The sequence below is a fragment of the Centruroides vittatus genome, unplaced genomic scaffold (assembly GCF_030686945.1).
Source record: "Centruroides vittatus isolate TY-2023 unplaced genomic scaffold, ASM3068694v2 contig_199, whole genome shotgun sequence".
Taxonomy (NCBI): Eukaryota; Metazoa; Arthropoda; class Arachnida; order Scorpiones; family Buthidae; genus Centruroides; species Centruroides vittatus.
In genome coordinates this window covers 1,232,620-1,245,643 of record NW_027121224.1, presented here as the reverse complement: position 1 = coordinate 1,245,643, position 13,024 = coordinate 1,232,620, and the positions used below count along the sequence as shown (strand labels likewise).

The 13,024-nt window shown below is 35.4% G+C and overlaps 2 protein-coding genes across 4 annotated transcripts in view; one reads left to right on the top strand and one right to left on the bottom strand.

Moving 5' to 3' along the window:
• Positions 1 to 8,014: 8,014 nt before the first annotated feature.
• The window catches only part of Nup214 (nuclear pore complex protein Nup214), a 97,197-nt gene continuing 92,187 nt past the window's right edge, over positions 8,015 to 13,024 (top strand). For all 3 annotated transcript variants that reach the window (XM_067264924.1, XM_067264923.1, XM_067264922.1), the window contains exon 1: positions 8,015 to 8,133. The gene's annotated coding sequence lies outside the window, so the exon portion shown is untranslated. The remainder of the gene's footprint in view (positions 8,134 to 13,024) is intronic.
• Positions 11,358 to 12,550, bottom strand: LOC136970489 (uncharacterized). The gene is made up of 3 exons (XM_067264936.1): positions 12,313 to 12,550; positions 12,106 to 12,212; positions 11,358 to 11,925 (listed from the first exon to the last, which is right to left on the bottom strand). Exons 1-3 carry the CDS (start codon positions 12,548 to 12,550, stop codon positions 11,377 to 11,379), a joined length of 894 nt encoding a protein of 297 aa, XP_067121037.1. The 3' UTR covers positions 11,358 to 11,376.

Below are 13,024 nucleotides of genomic sequence, written 5' to 3'. Positions count from 1 at the left end.
TTCTGGTCCCTATTAACCGCGATAACTGAGGGATTACTGTACATTGATGAATTATTTATTATAACATCGTTACAATGCCGGGCTGCAATTTTTAATCATATTTTTATTTGAAATATATGCTCTCCACCTCAAATTAGTAATAGTTTGCCCTTGTACCGGTACATCATACTTTTTCTTTAACGATTGAGTCACGCCGATTATCTATCTAACATTTTTCAGAAAAAAATGTTTAATTGACTTCCTGTTTGCCCAGAAGATTTTATATAGTTCATGGGGGCCTCCTGCCCCTAATACTACGTTCGCACACAATCCTCGACTAACTTCGATCTCGATTTACCTACAATCTGGATTGTGACTGTCGCTATTCAAACGTCGTGCCGTTCGCACAGGTAATTCGCTTGAGAATAACCCGGCTATTGTAAGCGATGATAAAACTGGCATAACTACTCGGTAAGTCACAAACACCAATACACAAAATGGAAGTTTTGATTAGAAATAAATACTTTATCTTGCCATATATCTAATAATAGACAGATGTCATCGTCTCTCCAAACATCTTTTTTATTTCTTTGCCGATACCCCGACACGTGTTCTGTAGCCATGTTGTATTTTCTCACGCGCGTGGGATTGTGGGATCTCTCTTATGACTGGATCTAGTTTCAAGAACTCTCTCCAGTCAATCGCGATTGAACGTCGTTTCAGTCGAGATTGAAACGGTCGAGGGTGTTCGCACCAAGGCATAGTCGCTGACCTTGGTCACAATCTAGATTGAAATGCTCGGTGCGAACGGGGTATAAGGTTTCCATATCTGGTCTCGACATTCATCTATCTAACTCCGTTCTCGAGATTAAGCAAAAACAGACAGTTGGATGACAGTGGGAATTTATAGGTATACAATTTTTTCACACTGCAGTCCAATAATTTTTTTGAACGTTGTATTTAAGACAAATAGTTGGCCGAGCTGTTAAATTATATAAATTTTATATACTTCAATACTTTAGAAATAATTTTAAAATTTGCTTTTATGTCCAATTGTATCATAATCAAACTTTGTAGAAGATAGCGAAAAGAAAATTTTTCTGAATAAATTTTTTAAAGAATTTTATAAAATTTGAAAACGGCTTAATCGAATTTTAAATAATAATTCATGAGGATGATCAATTATTAAAAATGGTCTATACTTTATCGGAAAATGCCGAAATATAAACTCGACTCCTTCCACTTCGCTCGGTATAGTCGGTTAGTAATAATGCGAAACAATGAATTAAAAGACTAGTAATAATGCAAAATACCGCCTTTTTTTGCACTTTTCGAATACTTATATTTGTGAGATCCCAAAACGGGTTGATATTAAACATTTATATTAGAAAATTGTTAAAACGAAACGAAACGAAACTACAAAAAAAAAAAAAAACTCTCCATTGTTAAAAACCGAACAAAGATCGGATTAGTTGTTCCAGTGATATGAAACCGCGACGAGAAACGAAATGCTATTGATGTAAAACAGAACGCAATAATTGTAAATGATTGATAATTGTAAACGAGCGTCCTCCAGTAGAGATGGACCTTTGACAAGGTGCTCGTATACAAATATTTAAAACATAAAAATTTCGAAAAGGGGAAAGGTTGATGACAAAAAGGAACATCGCGTCGGGTCGTTAAAATTTATAAAACGTCACAGACTAGACAACAATAGGAAAAATATGAGCGCGAGTTCCAAAGTTCCATCAACACTTTCCATCCAGAGTTAACGGATGGTGTCAAGTAGATTCTTCGAAGCGGATCTTTCTCGTGACTCGAACAGGGGTCGTTTTTCGCTTAGGGACAGATGTGGGACCAATCGGGGAGCGTAAAAAAGAGACGTAGAACCAATCAGGTGGAAAAAGAGGAGAAAACGGAAATCGAGAAGGCCGATTTTGAAGTACACGACAGAGAACTTTCCGAGAGGCTTCAGAAGACACTAGATGCGTACGCCAAGGTGTCCAGCGAGAATTCCGCCGCCATCAGCCTACGAGTCTCTTCACCTGCCGCTGCCCAGGGGCCTACCTTCGAGAGACGATAGAAAGCACCCTCGACATCCAAACGTTCGAACATTCAATTTTGCAAAGAACTGTGCATGGTGTAAGTTGTTTTGTGTTTTAAACGGGTTTTTTGTGAGATACTTGTCATCCGTGTCTCCTCCGCCACAGCCTCACACGACCCTAGACCATCCTGTCACGGGATTAACGATTCTCCCCTAAAAGTCGGAAAACTTACACTTGTGAAAAGTGGGGTTTAAGTCCCCAATCTCCACCAGGTCAGCGAATTTACATATTGCAGTAACCGCTTTATACAAAATCTTGAAATTTTGTACACTACCTAAGAAAATAATTTTTCTTCAAACGACACGAGATATTGAGAATACCATAGAATGTTTGGGGGCAGAAAAAATCAACCCCCGAAATTCGGAAACTCTGATTCCTGTATATGTTGTCAGTTAGTGACTTTTTTAGTGTTTTATATCAGAGTCATTACCGTGACTCCTGATATAAGACACTAGAATATTGGATCAAATTTCAACTGTTATTATTAAATACAGAACGTCCTCAATGTGCTATACTGTACGTCATACTTAAGTTCCTAACACGCGTCGTGAACGAAATGGTGTACATCGAATATCAATTTCTCACCGAAATAATATATTATGTGACATTGCCGACCAACTAAAAACAATTTATGTGTGTCTAATGTACAATAAGAAACTGTTTATATGAAAGTGTCGTAACTTTCAACACCTAGTATATAAGGTGACAGCCGGATGTTTGAGCGATTGAGACTTCAGCCTACCGCGTTAACGTCGAATTCGGGCTGTTGAAGAATCCAGGGCTAACTGTACCTGATATGTCGAGTTCCGTCCCATACAGTCCTGCAGCCGAAATTGTGGATCTGAAGAAAACAAAAATCGGTAACATTAAGGCAGTTCTCCATAAACAAAACACAACAAAACAAAAAAAAAAAAAACACCACCAGCTGCCATGTTGCAAGTATGATGAAATATACGTTCAGCAAGAAGACCTTTAATTGATGATCTTAGGTAAGAGTTAGCAATACTAAAATACGAGCGAGATTTGCGCGCAGATAATTTCTTACGATACTAAATATAACAGAAAAATTTATCACAAAACGATTATTGATGCCAATGTCTGAAATTCTATTTAATCCATGCAAGATGTTTGATACCAGAGCCCCTTCGGCCCCCAATTTAAAGTCTTTTAATCTTTAAAATTGGCGTTTCCACTTCCCGGGACGAGGACCCAGGGGTTGGATTTGTGGGAAGCGAGTGTTCGGGTTGTTTCATTGTGTCGAATTACACAGAACGTGGCGCTTGACGTGTAAGTGCGTGAGTGCGAGAATTCGAGTAAAGGTTAAACGGTGTATATCTTCGTGTACAGTGATGTTGTGTGCGTGTGTGTGTGTGTGTGTGATCGAAGAACGTCTTCGGCATGTCTATAAACAGAAAAACAGTAAATTACGATACGAGAATAAGATGTGTTAAAAAATAAAACGAAAGAGTTCTTACCATCGGCGATTTCGAAAAATATTCACATGTCCACTTGGTCCTCTTCGTGGTAAAGTTGGGGAGGGAGAAGAATCTCCCTCCCAAATGTTCCTACGAAACACAAAGACAATGAGAAAAGGAGAAGTTGATTCATTTATTACCTAAGGTGAAGATTGTTACCTTTATCAGATAGTCTTTCTTTCCGAACAGTGTTATGAGAAGAGCGAAGGACCTGACCTAGCCTAGCCTAGCCTAACCTAACCTACCCTAAACAGAAGCTCAATCCTCATAACAGCTGTTTGGGAAGAAAGGTCGGCCGAATGTCGCGTCCGGTGAAGAAACGTGTCACGTCCGGGTGGTCACAATCGGGAGTCAAATCCGTTGTCGTCGACCGAGTGTCACGTTCGGGAGACAAGTCCGTGGGTCACGTCCGGGAAAAAGTGTCGAGTCCGGGTGAAAAGTGTCTAATCAGGTAAAGATTAAATAGAAAAAAAATTAATTAAATTTAAGGTTTTAGTTTAAATGTTAGTACAGCAAGAGGAAAAAAAATTAAAAAACCTCTTGCCTTCTTATACTACGTTAGTAAATTGAAACTAAAACCTTAAATTTAAATGATACTTCAGAAATAGCAAAGGAAAAAGTCGTTCACATCTCTTGCGAAGCGACGCTTTTTCCTTTGCATCCTTGCCCACACCGAACGAGAGGATCCCACTCGTTGGAAAAGAGAGGAATGATCGAAACATTCCTCCCCTCCCAGTGCGGCAAAGATGATGTCGTCAACATGGAGACATTTCACTTTTCGGAATAAGTCCGAACAGCGAAATGCCTCCTCTCCGTTCAACGCGAAACAGAGAATGCTGTAGACACCTTTTATTCTTGAAGTCGTTCCCGTGAAGAAAGAACCCCTTCCGCAATTGATGGAAGAGAGTTCCTCTTCCCGCTCAAAGAGGAAAAAGGCCCTCTCTTCATCCATTGCGGAAGGAGAACGCCCTTCACACTTCTTCATCTTCTTAGGCCGCAGCCACCGCCAAAACCGCCAGTCCTTCATTCTGTAAAGAAAGAAAGAAATATATATATATATATTAATGGGATTCGGATATACTTAACGCAGAAAAAGTTCACGACGAATCGAAATTCGGATAGCTCGCGTTAGATCCTACCGGAAATTGCTAGAACGTTCCAACTGTATTTGCAGTAGAGACGACCGACCCGGTAATTTGTCTCTTACCTGTACAGTGGTGCCTCATATAACGTACTTAATCCGTTCCAGGTGCACGTCCGTTAAGTGAAACGTCCGTTATACGAAACGCATTTTCCCATAGAAATACATGTTAAAAAATCTAATTCGTTCCGCAGCATAAAATAACCGTACTATATCATTTAAAAAAATGAACTTGGGGTGCGTTCTTTTATTCCTCAGCGTAACTCTGCGCGAGCGACATCCGTTTAAAAATTCCTGCAGAACGTGTTCCTAAATTCCGCTGGGAGTGGGCATTGTCGAACGGCAAAAACAGCCGCTTGTAGCAGCAGTTTACGGTGGAAAGCAACATGGCGTCCTCCATGGCTCAGATAGTTTCGTGTCCGGGTCCATTATGTGGTTTTATGAATGAAATTTTAGAAATTGTGAAAGCGCCAGTTAGCGCACGCGGTGATGTGTCTTTACGAATTCTTTTCGAATGGTAGCCGGCATTCAAATTTTTTTCGTGGCTATTTTGAATGTTCTTTCGACAAATAATCCATTTTATGGTTAAATTTTACAATTGGGACTCTTCTTTTGCCTTTAAAAGCTCATATTTTAGAATTATAGATTCCTCCATCACGATACTATCGATAGTGCGGGCGCCGCCATCTTTTTTTTCTTTCACCGTCGTTCCTAAATGCCTACGAACAGCAGCGCACTCCCGTAGTAGGGGAGACGCAGAGCGACCGCTATTAAAGAACGCACCCATGGAGCAGTCACTAATTATGCCGGAAAGTCCGTTGTTCGCAGCCAGTCCGTTGCTCGAGTCACGTAACGGCCAAACAGAAAGTCCGTTGTTCGCAGCCAGTCCGTTGCTCGAGTCACGTAACGGCCAAAACAGAAAGTCCGTTGTTCGCAGCCAGTCCGTTGCTCGAGTCACGTAACGGTCAAACAGAAAGTCCGTTGTTCGCAGCGTCCGTTATTCGAGGCGTACGTTATACGAGGCACCACTGTAATTTGTATTTGTACGACAGAAAATTAAAGACACGCCGCACGTAGCCATGCGGAAAAGGCACTCGAGCCCAAGTCGTAACAAGTGTTTCGTTCTAGAGCAATTTACCCTAACGTGTACGTCACATAAACGCAACGACGGCATTTAAAAGGATTTCGTGGGAAGAAATTGCGAACGAGTCGACCAAAACACAAGACAAACGTACAAAGAAGCGAAACAGCCGAACTCGCCATTCGGGACACGAACGTTTAAGTGGAACAAAGCATTGGCAGAGGGTTACGTAAGTGTGGAAGGTCGACTGCACTCAGAAAAGACCACCTTGTGGAAAGAGACAAAGAGCCTAAGGAAAAGAATTCTTCGTGTCCAGCCTGTATAGATAACTGTTAGGTGTATTAGTATTAGATGTGTTTGCAGACAATTTAATTCTGGCAAAATAAACCATTGAAAAGCGTTGTAACTAATACATAAATTGCATGGAGAAGTCGGAGGTCAAAGGGCAAAATTTTTGACCTGTCGAAGGAACATCCCATGCTTCAGAATACGGTCTCCGTCCATCAATGTTACCAAAGTATATTTTAGTTAAAATTACGATGGAATTCGTATTTAAAGTTAGTATTAAATAATTTTTAATTGAATTTCTATAAATAATCCTTATTCTTTGACAGTGTTATCTTTCACATAAATAAGCGAATTTTATGAGTTTACCTGCCACAAAGAAAATATCGTGTACGTATTCTACACCAAGAAATCAAAATATTATAGTTGTTCTTGTACGGAAATAGAAAAAAATGATGGGCCTACTGCTCGAAACGAACGATTTATTTTTCTTTTTATAGTCAAAAAACCCGGCAACGAGTTGCGCAACTTTCTCGGTTGTGAGATTTTATTTAGAAAATAACTTTTGTGTCTTTAACTACGATATAATAAATAGAATCGTGTGTTGCGCCATCTGTTATGTAACTTTGTCATAAAAACAATTTCTGATCTTTTTATCCCGTTTATTAATATTTTATAAAGTTCAGGAAATTTCTTAAGAAATAAATTCAGTAAATATGTACTTTTCTACATGGATCAATAAATAATGGTTTTTAATTGTTTTTTTCAAAGCCACATAGATTTATGGTTGTGGATTAATTTAATAAAACATTTTATATTTAATTTTAATTATTCAGCAATTATATAAATTAAGTAACTGTTAATTAGAAAAAATAACTGATTAAAAGGTCAAAGAAACAATAGCATATTTGCATAGTAAGTCGTAGGCTGTTTTATTTTGTCAATGTGTTGTACTGTCGGAGAATTTGTACAACGTTGGTCAGGGAATGTCATGGAATTTAAAAGAAAAATTTGAGTAGGAACCCTATATATAGTTAATCCTGTTCATTTAATTATCTTAATTTTAATGAATACAGCAAGAATTAATAACTTATTTATTTAAAGTAATAAATTTTAAGTAAAATTAAACTAATTTTTTAAAATAAAATTTTAACGAATTTCGGAAAAAGCATATTTTTGACCAGATATTTAGTTAATGTTTAATAAACTCATATTTAGTTGAAGTCTTGTCACATCTTTAATTAGCCATATTATAGCTTGATATTTAGGCGATCGTTTGGTGATTTATCACATCTTAAAAGAAAATCATTTTTAGAAATTCACTATTTTCAAGTTAGTTTATTTTTAAACTTATTAATATGACACCCTACCTCTCTAGGGAACTCGAACGAATCCGGAAGATTTGAAAAATTTTAAAATTTTTCGAGGACGATCGGTTCCAGATATGTCAGGCACCATCCCACCGTGTCATTGTGGTCTTAGCCGAACTCTTCATAGATTTACTAAAATTATTATCTTAAAAATATCTATGCATTATATATTTACGTAGTTAAGGTCATATCAGTGCCGTGCATTCCATGGAAGCTGTGGAAACGGCGCTTCCCTTGTATTTTCTAAAATAAAAATACATATTGTGCGATTATTTTCACAAACAAGTTCATATATCTTTGTTTAATGTCAATGTATGCATTTTAGAATTAAAATAAATAAACTTTATTTTTGTCATTTCCAGTATTTGTTTTTAAAATTTTTATGGAAACAGCTTCCCTTTCATCAAATGTCACCGCACGCCATATACTATTTTTTACTACTAATTTAAAATGTACTAATTTTGTATTCTAAATTTTAAGAAATCAATTTTAAATTAAATCAAATTAAAAAAATTAAATTAAACTGAGAAATTTACTTTATTAAATGTTATTTGTTTTTGGCTATTTTTTTACTTCCGAACTTGTAGCTCGGTAGAAGTTGGCAAACAAAACTTCAAATTCTGGCAAGCGGTCTATTGCGAAGATTGTAAATAGATTTTACTTACGTATAAAATTTCGTTTCTGTGTTTAATCAAATGTAAGTTTTGGTTTTTATTTGCTTATGTCTAAATATTATATGTAATATTTTAAAAATCTGTTAAACATTTCGACAGTTAATTGACTCCACATCACATGGAGACAGTCTTTTTGTTCGTGTTTGTATTAATTTATTTTATCACATTGTTTTAGGACTGTTTTCCAAAATTTTTATCAAATTTCATATTTCTTATCGGACCTCTGCATAAATCAAAAGTGTTTTGTTATATAATTCAAGTTTTAAGCACTAAACACAATTTTTTGTTGATATTTATGGTACAGCTTGGGGCACAAGGCTGATTTATGGACTGAGATATTTCAGGCCAAAATTTACAATGTTCCGATTGCAGGTTGCAAGCTGGTTGCATGCTACTGTACATATTATTTGAGTTTCCGATTGCTGTTGTTTTATATTGATCTCTATGACAATTTTTTATTTTGATCTTTACGACGGGTTTTAACATGCTTGGACTTTGTCCTTCCACACGTGCTCGATGGGATTGATGTCAGGACTTTGTGGTGGTGTTTTGAGATAATGGGGGGTAAATATGATTACTGTACAACACGTACAGTAATTATATTTACATGTTTCGAGCTGTATACTTTGGATTTTTGACCTGTTTGAAGATGTAAGAAGTCCTGGTTAATGTTACCTACGGTAGCGAACATGGCGGCTTGTCTCTGAAACAGTGGGGACGCACGTTCTAACCTAACCTAACCTAAACTAAACTATTCTAATAAATTACCCCTATTGTAATAATTTGGTTGGCAATAATTATGGTAATTTATTAGAATAGGTTAGGTTAGGTTAGAACGTGTGTCCCCACTGTTTCAGAGACAAGCCGCCATGTTCGCTACCATAGGTAACATTAACCGAAGTCCCGTTTTCTGAACACTGATGGGCAAACTTTCCTTCGGTATGTCAATGTAAATGTACTGTTTCATAATTCTATGGATGAAGTGTAGAGCACCCACTTGTGATGCACTCATACGTCCTAAACAAGCATTGATCTCCATTGTTTCACTGGGAGAAATGTTTTCTTTGTTCAGTTCTGTATTTGGTTTATATCACACCACACACCTACTATGGGTGCATATACGTTTCGCTTTGTATGGATTGATCTGTACAATCGGATTAGTCCTTGTCACGTGATACAGATAGCTTCTGTCATGGCGGAAAGTATACAAGTAGGATCGAAGATGGCGGCATGTTTAGGAATCATTTTAGAAATGTTATCGGAATTAGATTCAGAATCCGAGGAAGAAGAATTAATTTTGGTTAATTATTTAACACAATATAAAAGTAAGAATAAAAAGAAATCGGTATGCAAAATAACTAACTATGTTTCAGAGATTGCATTAGAGTATAGGCCAAATATTTTTAAAGAACACTTTCGAGTAAGTTGACTTACTTTCGAAAATTTACTGAAGGATCTTGTTCCCATTTTATTACAATCAAAAGAAATAGTAATAGGAAAAGGAAGAAATGCACTGTCAGTTGACCAGCAACTTTTAATGTCACTGTGGCTTCTTGCCAACTAAGAATCGTTCAGGTAAGCAAAACGATAATTTTACTGATTGAGATAATTCTGTACTAAGTGTACTATTCTGTTTTCACACATATTACAGAGGAGTTGGAGACAGATTTGGAGTTTGTCGGAGGACTGCATGGAGATGCCTGATGAGAATTGTTAGAGCTATAAATGTTCTGAATACACAAAGCCATATTATAAATTGGCCTTCAGCTCAGAAGGCAAGGAAAACTGCTCAGACGTTTGCTATGAAATATGGTATTACTGGAGTTATTGGCTGTCTAGATGGAAAGCATATAGCAATAAAGGCCCCTTTAGAGGAACCCCAAGCATATATAAATAGAAAGGGATTTCACTCCTTAGTTCTACAGGGAGTATGTGATGAGAAAATGTGCTTTATTGATTGTTACATTGGTGAAGTTGGCTCTGTTCATGACTGCACAATATTTAAGAGATCTGAAGTGTATCACAGAGTTTGCAGTGGTGATGGCTTTCCACATGCAGATTTTCATATCATAGGAGATGGTGCATACCAACTTTCAAAGCATTTAATTGTCCCCTACAGAGACAATGGTTTTTTATCATCATCTAAAGTTATGTTTAACAATAAGTTTTCATCGTGTCGACAGACTATTGAGAGAGCATTTGCTCATCTAGTTGGTCGGTTCAGAAGGCTGAAGTTTTTGGATATGTCTCGCATGGACTTAATGGTAGAACTTATAGCTACATGTTGTACTTTACATAACATTTGTGTTCTACAGAATGATGAATCAGTATGGAGTAATGATGAAGAGAGAGTAGAAAATGGAGTGCAAATAACAGAAGTGGAAGAAAATGTGGCAGAGGAGATAACATATGAACAAGACCGAGAAATGGGATATTTAAAGAGAGAGCAGATAATGTTAGAAATAATGTCACAAGCAAACAGATACCGGATAAATTAATCAGCTTCTCAAGTCATATTTTTCTAAACTAAATTCATTAGTAAAATTATGTATATCAAAACCAAATAAAATAAATTAAAGTATTGTATTGAATTTTTGTTTTGTCTGAATTCATTAGAAGCTAATTAGTACAGATAAAATTGTTCTTGTCTCACTTGTACATCATTTCTTGATGTAGTATGTACTGTACCATAAATAATTGTGAAACAGCATTTTATATGTACTGTACTCTCTTTCAAGCAAGATGCAATATATACATTGTTCCTACTCAAGTTTTTGTTTTAAATTCCATGAGTTTCCCTAATCAATTTTGTGCAAATTCTCTGACCTTCACAACCTTTACAGTACAGCAAATTGACAAAATAAAACAGCAGTTGACTTACTATGCACAATAATTTATTCTGTTGTTAAGCCACAACCATAAAACTGCATGGTTTTGAAAAAAGAGAAAAGAAAACAATATTTATTTTTTATTCATTACTTAATAAATCCTGTAATCCATTACAAAAGTATGTTTATTAAATTTCTCTTAATAAACCAAAAAAAGAAAATAAGAAATTGTTATGTAATCATTATTATTAAAATGAAAAATGATAATACTATTTAAATTAAAATTATTCGTGTTTCATTTTTCACACTTTAAAAAATGATAAAATCAGTTTATTAAAATTTCTCTCAAATTAAGAGTGTAAATGATAACATTGTTTCTTTTTAACAAATCATTTGTACATAAAAGAATGTAGATGAAATAAATTCAATTCAAATTTATTACTTTTCTTTTGGTATCATTCTCTCAAGCAATGAAAGTAATTTTTCTCTAAAGTTTTGTCTTTCAGCTCTTTGGGTTTCAAAATATGTTTTTATCCATGATGGTGGTTCATCATCTTTGTCATTTCTCCGTCCTGCATTGGGTTGCTTTCTCTTTCTAGCATTTATTAATTCTGAGGACGGAGAAATTTCTGGTGATAATGAAGATGATGATGGATTTTCTGGTGATAATGAAGATGGAATTTCTGATGATAATGGTGATTGTTCAGAACTGCTGAGTATTTCAGCTGGTGACCTACTAGAATTATTGGTCACAGACAAACCGGAAGATGAGCTGAAAGTTGCCCTGGGTTCAAACTGGGGTAAGTCTCCAAGAGCCATCTCCATATCAGAAAAATACTTCCATTCTTTTCTATCATTTCCTGAAGTTTTATTGTAGAGTTTTACTGCATTAAATTGTCTTTTTAAATTTTTCATTTTGATTTCTGCTTGACTATTTGTCACAGGTATGCCCTCATTCCTCAGCTTTTCTCCAATCATGATCCATACCTAAAAAATGAAAAATTTTCATGAATTCCTAATAAAAAAATAACAGAAAATAAACAACTTTGCTTGAAACAGCATTAAAAAAAAGAACTCTGAGTAATGACTGATCTAATAGTTAAGTGAGTAATTAGGATCTACTTGTACTATATATATTTAGATTAACAGCAATTGTTCTTTTCTTACTTTTTTATTGGTGAACTTGGGTGAGTCAAAATATTTCTTATGCTCTACATACAAGCTAATCAGTAGCTTAACCTGTGAATCCTTCCATTGTATTAGCTTTGATGAACCTAAACAACACATATATATTATGACTTTGCATCTATGGTATTATTTATAGCATTACTGATTTGATTGTAATTCAGGCATAGCAGTGTTTTAACTTCTTACCTGGCTCATTATATTGCACAACTGTATTATGAGAACTCACATCTTCATTATTGTGTACAGTTGTGTGCAGTTGTTTATTGCCATCATAAGGCAAAACCATTTCTTCTTCTCTTCTCTTTTTTAACAATGTCTGAACATATTCTTCCGCAAAATTTTTATCTGGCAAAGCAAATAAAAGAGAACATGTTAATTTAGTTAAACATTTATTAGTTAATAGTCTCTCCTTGTTAGTTAACATATACTGAGTTTTAAAAATATTATACGTATAATAACTTTTTAACTCGGTATATGTTAACTAACAAGGATCAATTAATTAAATTAAAATAATCCATTTTATCCCTCGATATTAAAACTGCAGTTAGTACTAAACGACATAACTATGTTATGAATTATCGTTTATTTGACAAAACTGTTTGTGCTCATACGAATTTTTAAATAACATTTACCCCGTGAATAAAACTGTTTTCCAGAAAATAACATTTAAATAAAAACTTCACAAAATTAAAAAAAACAACAAAACAACTTGCAGAAAACGGGAAAGTGTACGCCATGATGCATTTTTGCCGTACAATCTCGCAAAATTGTTTCTTAATACTTAATTTTTTCATCTCAGTTTGTCGGATATTTTAATAATAATGTTTTTACTTGCCATTTATAAGTTTTAAATACGTTTCTCTGTCAACAATTATACGTATTTCCTCGTTATTTACCA